Source organism: Nymphaea colorata, chromosome 7, assembly GCF_008831285.2.
Source record: "Nymphaea colorata isolate Beijing-Zhang1983 chromosome 7, ASM883128v2, whole genome shotgun sequence".
NCBI classification, from domain to species: domain Eukaryota; kingdom Viridiplantae; phylum Streptophyta; class Magnoliopsida; order Nymphaeales; family Nymphaeaceae; genus Nymphaea; species Nymphaea colorata.
The window spans coordinates 20,304,261-20,322,132 of record NC_045144.1 but is presented as its reverse complement, the minus strand read 5'-3'; the positions used below and the strand labels follow the sequence as shown (position 1 = coordinate 20,322,132).

Sequence of the window (17,872 nt, the reverse complement as noted above, 5' to 3'; positions counted from 1 at the left end):
CCTCTCTAATACATTAATGTAAGTCTGTTTATCTTTTGCATTTGTTAGATCTTCAATTATTGGTGTCATCACCTTTTGAATAATAAAAATTTCTTTATATTTGGTTTTTATAATAATTATAATTAAAATGCTTCAAGGAACATAGTGTTAGTCGGTATGTAGTTTGATTCATGTGGACGCTATGATCCTACATTTTAAGATGGTGGAGCACAACATTAAAGTTAACGAGTGTACCGCTACCATTACTGAAATTATTCGATTGATTAGAGTATGGATTTCATTTACCAAAATGCCCCTATGGCTCAATGAAAGAACTCTCGTCTATATGGGCAAAAGTGGTAAGGGTTAAAAATTATACAAAAATCTGTTGACTAGCGACTAGCGTGACATAGAGACTTGAACTTGCAATCTCAAGCTCAAGGTTCACTCTTATCCAGTGGCACTTGTATATTTTCTTCATTTTTCATTCCATGAGTAAATGAATCGTGTGTTAATTTGAAGTGATGATGAATCATCTCACATTCAAAATGTTCACAGAAATAAATTATATACTTTTCATGCATATAATCTAATAACTATATATGTGTGTAGGACCCAATGCTTAATGTTGTTAATGTTAATAGATGGTTAAACATAAAAAGTGTGGCTGGAAGTATCATAAATTATTACTAAGAAATATATGATTTTTAAATTTTAACCAACTAATTAAAGGCGTGCCAATTATCCACAAAAAAATTGAATGATGCCACGAGAAGAGTACTCATAAGATAATTTATTTGGGCACAGATGAAAATCTTTTTTAAGAATTTAGTTGGTAAAAGGAAATTTACTTCCGTGTCTCGGTTTGAGGTTCAGATGAAAGATTACACTGCAGAGAAACAAAATTTTTATGACAAAATGCGTTTTAACCGTGGCCGGCAACTGTGAAGTAGAAGCCTGTTTTGTATGGCCACGGTTGCTCACCGGCACGTCGAGATCGTTTAGCAGCTGCCCCTCTTGCCACTTGCCGGCGCATTTACCAGAGAAGGTTAATGAATGGGCACGGATCGATGGAGACGTAGAACGACAAAAAGAGGAGTTGCCAACAAAATTAAATTCCTGCAGGATGGCGAACCACGTAGCCGTTAGGTGCTCTTCTTCCCAAGCGATCGAGTAGAGGAGCAGCACATGACCACAAATCTTTTTATGCAAAGGGGCTTTAATTCCGAGAAAAAGGAAGAAGGGGAGGGAATTCTGTGTGAAAGATGCGCGCCTGGTTGCTGCTCTCGGCGTCACCTTTTCATCCTCACGCTGCCAACCCCCTGCGATTATCTTCTCCTTCTTCTTGTTCTTTGCTGTGCTCAGTGCCCACAGTTCCAGCAAATGCCAGGACGAGGAAGCCTCCTCGTCGGGGGGTCGTCCTTGCGTCGACCGCAACTCCATCGAGAACTCAGGTTCGTGTTTGGAGCCCCTTGTGCTGTATGTTTGAGACGGTAGTTACTTGCCATATGCTGTTTCTTATGATTCTGAATCATTACTGGTTAAATCCGAAAGATGGTCTTCCATTTATCGGCCGGAGAACCTAAGAAAACAGAAAAGAAATAAGGTGGGCACAGCTCAGTTCATGTCCCTCTGTCATTATTCTGAATCCTTACTCGCTAAATGCTAAGTTGGTTATTCATATCTTCGCCTAGTCAAGAACAGAAGGAAAGAGAAAAAGAAAAGAAAAGGTGGGGTCATTCATGATGCAGAAATACAGTTCTCGTTCTACCATTTTGGATATTTTCTGGTTAAACAAGGAAAATGCTTGCTCATTTCTTCGCCAAAAACAGAAAAAAGAGAACAAGAGATGGTCGGAACATTGACGACATGGGATTAATATTTGGGCGTCCCCTGTCCCTGTGATTGATCAAGGTGGTCGGGTTCTCTGTCCTCTTAAACTATTTATAACGCAAAAAGATGGAATATGTTGTGACGCAGAGTGAGATTTTTATACGTTGATAATGAAACGACCACTTTGTTTCTTCGTGAAAAAGCATACTGAAATAGCTTAGTTCTGGGCGTCCTTGATAGATGTACTCCAATAAGAAATACGAGAACTGTGGAGATCACTCGCGGAGAACGGAATTTTCATGAAAAGTGAGTTCAAGTTCCATTCCTATGAGGTGGACAAAGCTGGAAGATAACTGAAAATTACCGGCTGTAGGTTGGCCATTTGGAACTGCGTCTTCACTTTTTTTACTGTTGCATTCTCGTGAATGCAGCTACTAAGTTACTAACTGGAGGGTATTATTGGATGCATAGCTCATCTTAGAGCACTTTGGTTGAACTTGAGGGTCGGAATTATCATGATCTTATTTCTTAATTCTACAAATCTGTAGCAGGCAAAATTTTGAACATGTATCTAATTACATTTTGACGATAATGATTATGTCCATCTCGTCCATGTCCCTCCCCTCCAGCTCTAAGTGCCTTCCGAATGGACCCAACTGACGGTTTCTATTGTTTACAATGATATAGGCATCATCATTAAACTTTTGGCAATGTTTAACTTTTTATAGTTTGACTTAATTCAGTTATGTCTTAGTCAAAGTCACTCCAGTAAGGATTCATGAAAATCGGATGGTGTAGAAATAAGGCCATCAAACCTTCCTACTCTTACCGGATGATTCTTCATTACTCAACAAAATGATGCCCAACATCCATCCAAAAACAAAAGATACCCTGTGGTACACCCTTTTCTGGGACATGGATGCTTCATGAAAAATGGCACTGCATTTGGTTAGCTAGTTTTTTTTACCATTAGCTAAGCAAGTTCATTTACTAATTTCTACAGAATTCTGGAAATGAAACAGTTGGACATTAAATACCAATAGGAGCTGTCTCAAATTTTGTTGCCATGAAAAGGCTTACTTGCTGAAGTACTTTGGAAGTTTGAACAATTGAAATGCTTATTCATCTCTGTGTTTTGAAAGTGAAACTCTCACAAGGCATATTTATTAGCATATCCATAGTTTGTGCATGTGTCAAATTGTCTAAAAACTTTTAGCACCGGGATATCTTGCTTATCGTCATTTCCCTTTTTTTTTTAATAAAACCACATGATCCACATTGTTGACCTCAAGTTGGCACCCTTTTTTCCTTAGTTCTGCAGCAAAGATTTGGATCCATTAACATGTCCACATGCTGCTCAATTAGGATGGCAGATGTTCACACACCATGGGTACATATATATTCATGTCATATTATGTGATTGACTACTTCTTGTTCCATTGCCATGTCAAATAGACAAATAGTGAAAAAATAAAAAGCGATTATTGTTAACCTTCAGGCTCAAACAAAACGGTAGTGGGCATCTATGTGAAACTCTTTTGAGGCAAGGCAGAAACAAAACCATGCAGTGGTAATCTAAATGAAACTCTTTTGAGGAAAAGGTCAATTGATCTTTCTTTTCTTTTAGGTCTGCTGATTTCTTAAGCATTAGTGACATTGATCATGTAAGATCTCGTCTTTTTTCATAGATAAGCGTATGTATTCTGAATTAGACCTGTCTGTCCTCTTGCTCTTATAGAGAATAATGGAAACTATTTCACTTGCTGGTCAAGGAGCAGGAGGCGCTGGAGGCAGTTATTCATATGATGCCTTGAAAAGGTTGGACAAGCTGTGGCTCAGTATTTGTTCTTCAAAACCAGGTAATTTTGTTCTGATTATGAAATGCTCAATAATCTGTTTCAAGTGACAGTATTTAAGGGTATTCACTCTGTTAGCTCATTTAGTTAAGTTATAATTAAGGGCATCCTTAATGGGTGATGAGACAGGGTCTGGCATTTTATAGAAGCACATTCATCATGTCTCGGTTTTCATAGTGTTCTTGACATAAAGCAAGCTGCACCTGTTCCATACTTCCATGTTGCTGATGACTGGCGGGTCCAACTAAGTGACTTGGCCAAGCTTTAATAACTTTAAGTGAGAGCTTTAATTTAGAAAAAGCTATCTAATAAAATGTCTCTTGTAAGCCAAGAACTAACTTATAAGTCAAATAAAGTACATGAGGCTACAACTGTGCTATACTCATTCATTGTGTAATAAGAAATACAACAGCTAAGTGTACTGTGATTTGTTTCAAATACTTCAGGACTTGCCATCAATTGATCAAAAATCAAATCAACAAGAACGGCTCCCCTAAAGTAAGCACATGAATCAATCAGACAATGTTTGAGAAATGCACTTGTAAAAGTATATTATGAATGCCCGTATTAGTGTATATGGACAGCATGTTTACAACTTTACATACATAAAACTAGAAAATTTGACTTTGCCATGTTATAGTTTTATTCTGCTTGACTTGAGCTGTCATAGTTTACAGAAAATTTCAAACCTAGTGAAGTTGTTAAGAGGCTTGATGGTTCATTCTGGTACTCCAATGACGACAAGGAAATATCAGATAAATTTGACGTCTTAGTCTGTGGTGGTACTTTGGGGGTTTTCATAGCTACTGCTTTGAGCCTTAGAGGTCTTAAAGTGGGAATTGTTGAAAGAGACATGGTGAAAGGGGTAAGCTGTTAGCTAAAGCTTATCCGTTTAACTGCTAAATTCTTTTGATACACAAATACAATATCACTGCTTATAATGGTATCAAATACAGAGGGAGCAAGAGTGGAATATATCTGAGAAAGAATTACGGGAACTAGTTGAAGCTGGGATTCTGTTAGAAAATGATATAGAACAGGTCACTGTTGCAAAGTTTAATCCAGTAAGGACTCAACTTTCTGGCTTCTATGTGTGTGTGTGTGTGTGTGTGTGGAAAATGATAGGTTATAGTAAGAGTAAATATCTGCTAGTGATGATAAAGCTTTCTACTTCATCTTCTGTGACGTGTCTGTCTTTAATCATATGACAGAACAGATGTGGATTTGAAGGAAAAGGTGATATTTGGGTTGAAGATATCCTTAATCTCGGGGTTTCGTGAGTATCAGTTTCTTTTATCTATTTGCTAGATGATCATTTTGCAAAATATGCCTGTTTTCTTCATACTTCTGAAGAGAGCCATTATTGTGCTTTTTTCATGGTTCTAAATATTGTTTCTTTTGGAGTCATGTTTTCTCAAGTTTTTTCTGCGTCATATGGTTGTAAAATCTATGGTTAGTAAATATATTATAGCTCCTATTAATTGTTACAATTTTTTGGAAAATGTATAAGAGTGACTTATCATTCTCACTTTAGATAATAGCATTGCTGAAATTTTGTACCTACAGGCCTGCAAAACTAATAGAAGTTGTGAAACAACGATTTATAAACTCTGGGGGAACCATCTATGAGGGCAGCAGCATATCTACCATATCTGTGTACGATGATTCTGTGGTAAGGTTTTTTAGCATTTGTGATGTTTCTAGAATTTTAGCTTGGCTGTTAAGCTGTCCAATTGATTTGTTGTTTATGTGAGTTTATTAACAAGAAATACAAAACTTTTAACAGATTGCTGGCTTCAGGTAAACTGATTTTTGACAAATTTATGCATAGTTTGATCCTGTGATGACATCACAAATATAGAACTGTTTTAATTTTGTTGGCCTCTAATAATTGACCATTAAATGTTGTCTGTTTAACCAATGATAAACTAAACTCCATTACTTGGCTGAGACCATTAGATGTTTTTTGGTTAGACCTGTAGATATCAACTAAACAACTATGAGATACATTTATCTTGAGGCACTTATATACTGACTCAAGTAAAGAATACCTGTGCATATCAATTAAATAGACATTTTAGTTCAGGATAATCAAATGATGAAAGATGAAATATGTAGAGAGGGGGGTGGGGTGGGGTGTGGGGGGCAGTTCTCAAAGGCTTTTCCTGGCTTGGCACCATTAATAAATCATATGAAAAGTAGTAACTGAGAGGTGGAATGCTGTATTTGTTAAATAAACCAAAAGAAAGATCGTACAGATCTTTCTTAAATCTTATTGATGGGTAGATAGAATCTTGCTTAAAGTGGCTGAAAGGCCGGAGGAGCATGAAACAACTATATTGACTGCACTAGGAGGAAGCATATAAGAGAGTATTGGAGAATAAAAAAGTGGGTTATTGCACTTGAATAAATGGGCAAAACAGAAAACGATCCTAATAAACAAGAGAATTGGAATATTTCCGAGTCGTCCTCTAAGCAAAAAAGTTTCCTTAAATCAGAAAATGCATGGCTTCTCGGCATTACTTCTGTGGATGAGACTTTCTAACTTATAGGGGGAGAAAACATGGGAACGTAAAAGGCTGGATAGTCGACTACCTGTATTAGTTTAACTTACCAAGGTTACAACCTATCATGACTTTGTATTGATTAGCTTGTTGAAGGTACGAACTGTCATTACGTTTAAAAACTCCATGAGTGTAAGTAACTTAATAATTAATTTTTTATTTATTCCTAAAGTCCTATTTTTGTAATTTTGTTGCAAAAATGTGGTTTGAGCACTTCTAACTGGATTCTTTCCCAACTAATGGGGCTTAAACTGGGATATTATGTTATGAGGCAGATGATTTGTGACTTTAAAATGTCACTGTATGAGTCAATAAGCTGTTTTGAAGTTCTTATAGAGACGTATGATGTGGCAACTGAGGAAGTATGTTGGGGCCTCTTTTGAGACCTAAAAAATGCTGCATTCTGGTATGAAGATGCATTGTTTTATGGCAAAGGGAATTTTGTATTTTGAGAAAGTATATGCATGTTTCAATATGCATTATAAATTTATACACTATTTATTGCTATGCACTATGTAATATGTATATATGCTATGCTTGCATTACACACACTTATAAGCGTATAATTATTTCTGTACTTTTGCTTATCTATTTTTTTTTTCCTTTTAGGTAGAGGGTGCACTTTAGTATCATGATAGCTAGTCACTGAACTAGGCATCTGGATTAGCTAACAGTGGGTCGCTCTCTTCTTCTTGGCCTTCTTGTGGCATAAATAAGAGCCTTAAGCCAGCATATTTTGCATGTGTTTTTGGCGTACTGTGAGATCAACAAAGGTTATTTTTCTAAGGTTGTTTTTTTGTGCTATTTCACAAGTGCATGATTATTGAGCATCAATTTTTTTTGTGAACCATCCTTTTATGAGTGTATTCCTTGTTTTGGAGTAATTCTTGAGCTTGTGATCAAGCTTCTTTTCGTTAGAGATGTCATTTGTATTCTCTTCATATCTGAAATGTATTTTCCACCACTTTTTTATCATTCAGCAACCCATATAATCTGTGCCCAAATTTTGTTTTATTTGTTGTCTTGCGTGAATAAACTTGACCTATTGCATACTAATTCTTACTGTTCTATCCTTTCATATTCCAGCTTATTAATTTTTCAGAAGCAGAATTCCTTTCTGCACGTCTTCTTGTTGATGCCATGGGGAATTTTTCCCCAATAGTGAAGCAGGTAAAGCATGTCTTTAATTTATTCTATTTTATGCATCATAGTATCTATCCAGATTTACTGAAAATTCATGTATGGGATGAATATATGTTACTTAGATGATTTGTGATGTGAAGCATACCATGACAGCTGGTTTCATTTGGGCATTAAAATATTGGATTTTTCAGAAAAGTTTGCATATGGAAAGACATCCTAGCATGCATGTATACCTTCTGGACATGAAATGCTTTCTTTTGGTTGTCTTTTTCCAAGTTTCCTCTTTGTTTTGTTGGGCAGGTGCGTTCCGGAAAGAAACCAGATGGTGTTTGTCTTGTAGTTGGATCTTGCTCTCGTGGCTTCAAGAATAACAAAACAAGCGATGTTATTTTCAGCAGCTCTTCCATAAGAACAATTGGCAAGTCAAAGTTGCAATACTTTTGGGAGGTTTGTCATCTACTTTCCTTATAATCTCAACTTTGATTAGTTGCACATTTTTAGAAGGCAAGATTGTAATTGTGATTCTTCATCTAATATTGCGTTTCGTCATGGCTGCTGGATGGGTAAACTTGAGAATGTGTGGTTTAACTGAAAAGCACGTCTTTACTCCATAGGACCATATGTTCTTATTAAATTCAGGTTGCTTATGTTTGAATACCTAAAATTTGCTCTGAGGACTGTGTGTAGGAAATTAAACTTGCCTTACGGATATAACAGCACTGTGGTGCTTGTGAATGTATCGTATTGCGCAATGGTTCGTGGTTGTCTTAGTCATCGTATGCTATCTGATGCTTCTTTTAAGAATACAATCCTTAACAATATGCCTAAGAACAAAAAATCTGATAAATCACAGAATGCCATACTCACCCGATAGTCAGGTGCTCAGAGAAGTGCAGATAAGATAATAGAGGAAATTTTTAGTAATACTCATAAATGCCTAGAGTGGTTCATAACTTCACATCTGCAAGAGGGGACCGTCCCACACTCTTCCATAAACAAAGTTCCCTGTCTTCATTCTTTGATGCAGATATCTATTCTTTATTGCCTTTACTAAAGGAAAAATGCTTTGAGTTAGATCCATTAACAAGAAAAACTATATATATATATATCTTTATTTATTTATTTATTTATTTCATCACATTTTTGACACATCCTTTTGGTTGCTGAAAAACCATATGATATGAGGCTCCTAGGCAGTGGACATCACCAAGCTTTTGAAACTATTGTGAGTTCAATTTGCAAGGTTTTGACAAGAATGATGACAATGAAATTTTAATACAATAGTGAAAATATTGAGAATTGTGTATGTCTTACCATATTGTCACAATATTCTCATGACATTCTTGTTTATTTGCTCAATAAATTGCTCATCTTCTTGTTTTCTCCTAATTTTTTTCTTTTCTCAATTCTCTTAGATTCTAAGATTTGTTAGAATGCCTTTAATATTACAAGATTTTGCCTCTCTTGAACTCAAATATATCTTTGCAACTATGTTCCATGCATGCAATCTAGTGGAAGGCATAACTTTTAGTAAATAAACTATGAAGATCACATCCACAAGTTTGATGGAAGCAAAAAATGTTGACAACATTATGTTTCAAGTGCGCATGCAATACACACACACACACATGACACTGACTGTTTTCATCAGCTGCTCAGTTTGTCAAGAGAATTGCCAATTGGCGTTAGAGGAAGTAACTCTTGAATCACTTAATTTTGGTACACAAATATGTTTTAGATGCTGAATTATTGTAAGTCAGAATGTCATAAATACTTAAGAATCAAAACAATCAATTTTCTCACACACAAAAATGTGAAAGAAAAATCCAACAGCTGGTTTTTTACCAGGAGGCCCTGCTGAAGGCAACCATAGTTCAAAGTTCGCACTTCTGAGAAGATCACGAAAAGTGCCTAATCCACCTATATTCTACATTTTTGTCTGTGTAAATCTCATCTATTGGTACTATTTTTAGAGTATCTAAATTATTTAAGTTCTCCAGAAATATCTGTGACCACATGCACTTCAGCCTCATGATGCCTTATAATCTTCTTGGTTCATAGTTCTTTATGGCTGCTAAGTTGAAGCTAGCTATGGGGTGATTTTTGAATCTGCTAGAAGTTGGTGCTGACGTCTGTTTTGGTTTGGTTGTTATAGTCGGTGCCAGGGCCATGTTCATTGTTGGACCTAGGTCCAATATTCAAGGTTGCTTTCCTTAAGGAGGAAAACTGCAACATCCCGTGCATTCAGAATGACTTGGGAATAGTCTTATTATGAAGATGTTAGAGAAATATTGGTGTCTATTGACCTCATGCTGCCTTGTATCCTGGTTTGTCGCATTTTCTGGATGCAATTTGATACAAAGTACAAACTAGGAAGCAAGTTAGAGAATACTACAGTAGGTGCTCATCAGCTTTTGACCTCACTTAGTTGAAGTTAAAAAATGGGGAAAGCTAACCTGAACAATATTGTTATCATAATTCTGGAATTGACTGATCTGAGCTGACTTAGCGTGCTTTAGAGTTCAGTTCTTGAGTTTCTTGACCAGAGACACAAAAATTCATGTGTTGACAAATCCTATTTAACTTTTCTGTGATTAATATTTCCACTGTTTTCTGCAGGCATTTCCAGCTGGTTCTGGCCCTAGAGATCGGACAACTTACATGTTTACTTACCTTGATCCAAAACCAGGATGCCCTACTCTGGAGCAGCTACTTGAAGATTACTGGGATTTGATGCCAACTTATCAAGTAAATTAGTATTCCTCTAATTTGATTTTACTATATAGATCACTCATTATATATTGAAACGGTGTTTGAAATTATATAGCACCTCTCTTTCTGCCTAAAGGTTATGTCAAATATATATGAACCCATTGAGCTTTTCATGCTCCATTCTTTTCTCAGTATGAATCTTCTGTGAATCAGCTAAGCTACTAACTGGTTGCTTAAGACCCTAAACCAGCCAGCATTAATGCGCTAAGTAGCTCAAATCAATAATTTCAAGTTTGAAAAGAACCTCAACAGACAAAACTCACAATGTGCACGAATGCACAGTTAAGAAATGAAAAAGTGAATATTATTCAAAGAAGAATAACTGAAGAAAACAATGAGCAAAAGGGGGAGAATTCTCCTCAATATATACACAAGGAGCAGGCCAGCTGTCCGTTGGCTAGCTAACAATATATGTAGGTATATTATTGACTATTGAGATATGTACTCCAACAGTTAAGGAGAAATTTAAGGAATGTAGAATACTAATGTATTCTGCAATTTGAAACTCTGAAGCCACATAAAATAGATCAAGGTAAATGGATTGTGTTCTTCAAATACTTCTCTGGCATGATAATCCATCTCCATATGTTAAGTCCACTCATTTAAGGTACAATTTCAGACTTTATAAATCAAGCCCCTATGGTCACAACATAATCTGGTGGGTAGTTTCAGGTGTACTCCCATATATTCCAATAGTTGCCTGAGCCACGTGATTTCCACTGCTGCAGAAGTCTATGCTTTACATTTGATGTCTATAGAAGATTTTTTTAAAAAAAAATGTTGCTTCTTGGATTTCCATGGTATGAGAGAATATCCTAAAAGATACAAAACCAGTTGTTAAATGTCTATTATTAGGACTTCCTCAAATGCTTTTGCTTGACAAAGTGGTGATCCATCTCTATTTGTTCTGTCTGCTCATTAAGTATGATTCCAGACTATATAAATCAAGCCCTTATTTCACAATATAATCTTGCGTGTAGTTTCAGGTGTACTCTATGTTTCAAATAGTTGCCTAAGCCAGACAACTTCCATTGTTGTAGAAGCCAATGGTCTATATTTTGCCTTTGCAGAAGAAGAAACCTTTTTTTTTTTTTTGCTTTTTGCATCTCCTTAATATGAGAGATTCTTCTAAAAGACACAAAAACCAATTGTTGAATGTCTATATCTCCTCCCCAATCAACACCAGTATAAGCAATTAATTCTGGTGATGATGAAGAAAAAAAAAGAAGCTCAGGTTCCTTTGACATACGATTCATGTTATGACATTCATGTGACAGAATATTTTCTCTCATGTGGCTCTTCTGATTTTAACCATGTAAAGCTCTTTTTCTACGAACTAATGACAGCAGCAGCGCTTATTAGTTCAGCATTTATCAACCAAATATTGAAATCATATGTAATAGTTACACTTCTCGCATGAACCATCAATAAATGTGCAATCCTAGGATTGGTGAAATTTAGTTATTTCACTGCAATGATTCATATTGTCACATTTTTCTCATCATTAGTCGCAAAAATTCATGCAAATCACTTAAAATACTCTCCCATAAACTTGGGAGCATTCAACTCTAAAAGTTCTACAATGTTGTGCTCACAGTTGTTCCTCAATCCTCTTCATTCTATTGTTTTGCGTTGGAACTTATAAATTTTTTCACAATGATTTACATTTGTATCATTTTATTTAGATCGTATGTCACGTTGAGAGATAATATGCTGCTAATTTTCGTGGGATCATATCTCCACATTTTTGTTCAAGTTTCTAAAAATAATGAAATTGTATCTTTTATGTTCTGTTATCATTGATATCTTTTTTGTTCCAGGGAGAAGGTATTGAGGATATTGAAATATTGAGAGTCATTTTTGGGATTTTTCCTACTTACCGGGACAGGTGTGGATTCATTCAACATCAAAAACCAAGTTTTAGATTTACCTCCTTTTATATTATTCATGCAGATAGCATCCTTGCTAAGTTTCCACTTGGTGACATTTACACTGTTTCCAAAACTTTGGATGCCATTTCGTGAATTGTGAGTCTGTTAATGAATAATCACTTAATTTTTTTGCTTTCTTTTCTTATTTACATGAAAAAGTTTCTTTACTTCTTATATTGTGTATCCTAATTTTTCTATCATTTGCTCGATGTTGAAGCATATTTAATTTTTTCTCTTAAAATTCCGTATTAAAAATTTTGCCCAATGACAAATTATTGATAATAGTTCGGACTCTCAGGAAACATCTATGCATGAATTATTGGTAGTAATTTAGATTAATGATAAACATATATTGTTGATCTTGGTAAAATCTCAATTTCGCTGATTTTTATTTTGTTTGATTTCAGATACAAAATCATTATCATGTGCTTCCTCTTAAAAGACAAATTTTGCTTGTCATGGCCTGAGTTTCTTCTTTTTTCCTTCCTTTCAATGTGAACTTGCATGTAAGATCATTACTATAGCTCCACTGTTTTGCTTCCGTTGCTTCCCCTCCTCCCCCCACACTCCTACTAGAAGATGCTTCACCATTTAGGCAAATATCATTATCCTATTTTTTGTTTCTGATATTTTTTTTCTTTGCAGTCATGGCTGCTAGATGGTTGTCTTTCATTCTATGTTCTGCTGCATGATCTTTTAGAAAACCATCAGATTGCTTTTGCATCGCTGTTTTTCATATAACTGTTGGCTGTGGTGTTAGCTCTAATTATGTGAAAAAACTTACTTGATCCTGATTTGGCATGGTTGATACTTGGTAGTCTATCTGAGGTCTTAAGTTTGAATTTCTTTTAGATGAGGGACCAACTTTAGATTGAGCTAGGCACTACTTCACTAGAGAAGAATGTTCACAATTTTATGCTGAATCTTTTCTTTCTATGCAACTTGACTACAGAATTTGGCATCAGGCTTCGTCTTCTGATTCTTTGCCATCAATGTGGAGAAACTTCTTTCTTTCTTTGCTTGGAAAGGGATATAAATAATTTTGTTTTGTATTGTTTTGGAAGCTAGCATCAACTCTGCCATTCACACACATTTATTTTAAAGAAATGAGATGCTTTCAGTTAAATCCTAAATAATGTGTAAGGATCAATATCTTTTATATTCATAAATAACTTCAAATCATCAGACGATACTAGCATCAATTCAGTTCTCAATTGAACATATGCACATTTTCAAGTTGACATCTTTTATTTACCTTTTTTGCACTTGATTATGACTTTCTGGGTATTGTCTTTTGGCATGGGAAATACGTCTCAGCAGTCCACTTCAAACACCATTCAGTCGTATATTGCAGGTAAGATGTGTATGATTATACATTAGCTATGTCAAGTTTAAGAAGCTTGAAAAGCTCATCTGTGCATGATGCATGAACTGAAATCTTGTCCTCGTGAATATGTTTTAGATCCTAGCTATTGTCTGTATTGGTCTTTATTCTGCCAGACACATTGACATAATTGGATTCACTTGATTTGTAATATTCTTGTGTCCACTAAGTCAATGCTTAGTTCAGCTGTTACTTAGCGGCCATGTAATGTTACTTGATGCTTGATTCTTAGCTCTTGATATTGCTATTTTTTCAGGTTGGTGATGCTAGTGGCATACAGTCTCCAGTCTCCTTTGGTGGTTTTGGTAGCATTACTCGGAACCTCAACAGACTTGCATCTGGTATCACTTAGTAGATAGATCTCTATGCCATTATAAAGTTTTGATTATAAAATCAGTTTATAACGAATCCAGGGAACTTGAGCTTTATGTTTGCTCATTGTTTCTCTTATTCACATGCAATTCTTGTTTTGTATCATGATAATAAATTTCTTCAGAACTAAAATTTCCATTTCCTTTCTGTATCTGATGTATTATACATAGCATATGGTAAGATGATAACAGAATTTTGCTTAGAATCATGCAGCTTTCTTGCCCCGTGCATTTGTTGTTGCGCCTCTGGTAATTCATTGTAATTGTTTTTTCATAAGGTATTTATGAAGCATTAGATGGTGATTTCTTGGATGAGGCCAGTTTATCACTGTTGAATCCATATATGGTTTGTAACATCCTACTTTGGTTTGTAGATATTCCTTTCTTTGATGCTTGAATTATCATTTCCAGTCTGAACTGTTTCTTGCAGCCAAATTTGAGCTCATCTTGGCTTTTTCAAAGAGCAATGTCAGCACAGTCAGATGCCAATGTGTCGCCCGACTTCGTAAATGAACTTCTCTATGTCAATTTCCAGTCGATGAAGGTTTCAACATTCCCAGATTGAATTTCAGTTTCTTTTCTGGCTGAACTTGTGAAGCCTTTCAGCCAGTTTCATTTTGTTGAAACTTCGTTTTTCTGATTACATTGATACTTGTTGTCTTTCTTAAACTTCACACAGAAACTGGGGGATCCAGTTCTTCGTCCATTTCTGCAGGTACTTGTATCCACAGAAAATTGTCAAGATCTTAAATGTTACTTATTTAATCAAGAACTGACCCCTTTTGAGAAAATTAAAAGTCAAGAATCTTCTTGTTATGATTTTTTGACAGGACGTGGTCCAGTTTTGGCCACTGGCAAAGACATTAGGAACTATTGTGCTTAGCCAACCACAAATTCTTCCATCTATTTTCAAGCAGGTAACTTTAGCAATATTCATTTTTGTCCCAGTTGTTGTCCTTAGAATTTCTGTTACAGGTAAAACCGTAGAAGAGTTGTTTACGTCTGGTTTGATCCATAGCTGCCACTTCTCTTTTTGACGTTTGCTTCCATGAGGAGACTTGAACGAGAAAAGACCAACTTGATTCAGGATCACATCTTTCTTCTTTGCCTTAAGATAGCTTGGTAGTTTTGTGTTTTTATCATGATGACAAGCATTGATGGCATTTTCAAAATATTGCAGTATTACCCAAAAAAATTATCACATACTTTTTGAAAATATTGCGGAAACTGATTTTTCCCATATTTTCACAAGATCATAGAATCATTTTAAAAATACATTTCGAATTTTTTTCTCTCCTGATGCTTGGAATAATTATTTGTTTTTTTATTAATGTTCCTGTAAGAAAATCAGTAGGAAAACGATATTTTCCTTTTTTTTCAAATTATTTTCTGTACGTTTTTGTTTTGTTTTGTTTTTTTTTGGGTAATATGACTATATGAGATGACAAGCTTTTTGTTAATACCCAAGGGAAACCTTGGTGGCAAAAACCCAAGAACTATATATGCGACTAAGGTTTTTTATCATCTTTAGGGTCCTTCAGTGACCGTTCTATGAAATTCATCATCATTAGGGTCTTTCAGTGATTGTTTTATGAAATTCATCACCATTTTTTCTGAATAATTTTTCATTTTTCAATTATAGCCAATCAGTATGGGTTTATTTTTCAAAGCCATGGGACCAGCTTGTGTCTGTTGTTTCAACTCTTTTTACATCAAAATTTATTGATCTATCTAGTAACATCTCTGTGCAGTAAAAGAAAAAGTTTCCAGGAGGATGTTTTTGTCCATCTTAGGATATGAAACCGATATAGCAGTGGAGCCTCTTTCGGCTTAGGGTGGCAAAGGCCTGAACTGCAAACTCTGAACATAGGATGACGTATGTCTAGACCAGGCAGTTCCCACCCTCAATTTGAGAGTGCCTGCCCTAACTTCTATCTTTGTTTTGCCTCTTCCTTTGATCCTTTCGCATTCAAAAAGGAACGGAGCTCCAACTCCAGCTCATGAGAATGTAAAAGAAAAGAAAAATGTCTGTCAAATTTTCATAACAATTGCCAAAATCAGGTGTTTAAATTTTTTAAGATAATTTTCAATGTTAGCTACCTTTTTCTGAAAATTCACCTAATTACCATGTTTCCAAAATGGGTATAATCTTTCTAATCTTGAAAATCATTTTCCATAAAATTATTGTTTTACCTTTTCCAAGAGCACAAAAATTATTGATCACTTCAAAAGAGCTCGAATGCTTATGTATACAATTTCATGGAATGAAAAAATATGTAAGAAAAATCATCTGCGCACAAGTGTAATCTAGGAGAATAGCTAGCTTGCATCAAGAAGATAAACTATATGTGAATATCATAGTCATAAAATATCACCGATGTTTTGGAAAAATTGTGTTTTTATCACCAAACTGCATGAAATGTTTTAATGGATGAAGCTTGTTATTTTGTCAACATGTTGCCAAAAGATATTTCTTGATGTTAGCACGTTATTTTCCTTTTGTATAGAAAACTTTTTCGATGTATTATATGTTTCATTTTTTTTATTTAAGATTTTAAAAACTATTGTAAATTTTGTCAATATGTTTGTAAAAAAGTCGAAAATTATTAATCTTCCACAATATGTTCTAATATTCTTATACATATTTAATTTCTTGAATTCCTGAGATTTCAGGAGAAAACAATTTTACCACAAAATATTAAAAAAAAAAACTTTTCCAAGTATGCCGAATAACATGGTGGCTTTGCCCACCTTTAGGTTGAGGGTTTCCTTTGTTCAACCCAAAGAAGAAAGTGCTTGGGATACTGAGCGCCAATAATAACAAATTGAAAAGGAGTATTTTTACAAATTATTAATAGGCTTGGACCATACAACATGAAGGATGGGCCAGTGCTGTTAAATTCAACTATTTTTCAGGTAAAGCTCCACCCCTGTGCGAGTACAGTCAACCCTACTTCCACTCTTTATGTCTTTTTGGCAGCCAGATTAAGCGATTCCTTTAATATGAATCTCAGTGAGTCCTTTATCCAATTGTAGTACCAATGAAGTACCAATGATCCTCTCCAATCCGTGCCTGCAACTGACTGTTGAAGCTAGAAATATGTGACTGAGGAACACTGATATAAGAAATTTTAGATTTGTAGGGAGCTAATATGCAATAAACTAAATTGTTAAGAAGAAACGATATGTGAATAAACTAAATTATATAGGTCTGCATGGGCAGCTGCCCACACCTAGTTCTGCCACTGCTGCAACTGATAAAACATCAGTAGAGAAATTTTGAAAATTTCTTTTAGAACTTCAAAAATTTCAAACTCCATAACATTAAATATATTTCAAAACTTTGTCTCAATGATAGTCGGCAATGTTTTGAAAATATCATGTTTTTATTACTAAAATGACTTTAGAATATAAGTTTGGGAAATATAACAATGTTAACAATAGGTTGCCAGAAAATAAATATAATAAAGCATCTTCCCTCTGAAAAAATAGTTTCTTTCTTATTTTTCATGGAAATGAGTAAGAACATGGTCATTACTAGAAAACCTATGGACCAATACTAAATCATGTTATTTTAATGTATGGATGACATGTAGTACAGATCAAACAATAAAAAGCCTAAAGTTGAAACGGAAATGCAGCCACCATAGGAGTATTAGTGATGGTTTATAGTGCAGCAATGATTCAAGGTACTTTTAGCAATGGTTTATGATATTTTTAGCGTTAAAAATTTAACCATCTGGCAACCCTGGCATCCGTCAGATTTGAATCTTTCTATTACATACAATTAATCAACCATGTAAGCATATTAAAATTCAGCAAAAATTATGTTAAGAAGTTGGTCCTCCGCTGCACGTTTTCCCATAACAAGCAGCAAGCAGGTTTTGGAAGTGATTAGTTAGTTTCCTCCTTCCAACATTGGCTCGTAGCGAATAAATATTTTGAGAGTGCTTTCATTCTAGTGCTTTCCCCATGCTGAATATGAGCGTTTACTCTGATTTTCACTCATTAGAGGGTTATAACCTACAGAAACATTTTG

General features: G+C 35.1%; 1 protein-coding gene across 21 annotated transcripts in view; it reads left to right on the top strand.

The window, feature by feature from the left end:
* Positions 1-940: 940 nt before the first annotated feature.
* Positions 941-17,872, top strand: part of LOC116257383 (uncharacterized) — a 26,363-nt gene continuing 9,431 nt past the window's right edge. For 6 of the 21 annotated variants that reach the window (XM_031634079.2, XM_031634081.2, XM_031634077.2 and 3 more), the window contains exons 1-15: positions 942-1,433; positions 3,551-3,671; positions 4,346-4,533; positions 4,625-4,732; positions 4,880-4,944; positions 5,235-5,340; positions 7,319-7,402; positions 7,676-7,822; positions 9,995-10,123; positions 11,968-12,035; positions 13,396-13,432; positions 13,719-13,803; positions 14,112-14,179; positions 14,264-14,377; positions 14,513-14,548. In XM_031634079.2, the coding sequence (XP_031489939.1) occupies positions 1,245-1,433; positions 3,551-3,671; positions 4,346-4,533; positions 4,625-4,732; positions 4,880-4,944; positions 5,235-5,340; positions 7,319-7,402; positions 7,676-7,822; positions 9,995-10,123; positions 11,968-12,035; positions 13,396-13,432; positions 13,719-13,803; positions 14,112-14,179; positions 14,264-14,377; positions 14,513-14,548 (1,545 nt within the window). In that variant the 5' untranslated portion in view covers positions 942-1,244. Of the gene's footprint in view, positions 1,434-3,550; positions 3,672-4,345; positions 4,534-4,624; positions 4,733-4,879; positions 4,945-5,234; positions 5,341-7,318; positions 7,403-7,675; positions 7,823-9,994; positions 10,124-11,967; positions 12,036-13,395; positions 13,433-13,718; positions 13,804-14,111; positions 14,180-14,263; positions 14,378-14,512; positions 14,549-14,663; positions 14,751-17,872 lie in introns of all 21 variants that reach the window. The other 15 variants (XM_031634080.2, XM_031634082.2, XM_031634078.2 and 12 more) reach the window with 4 other exon arrangements.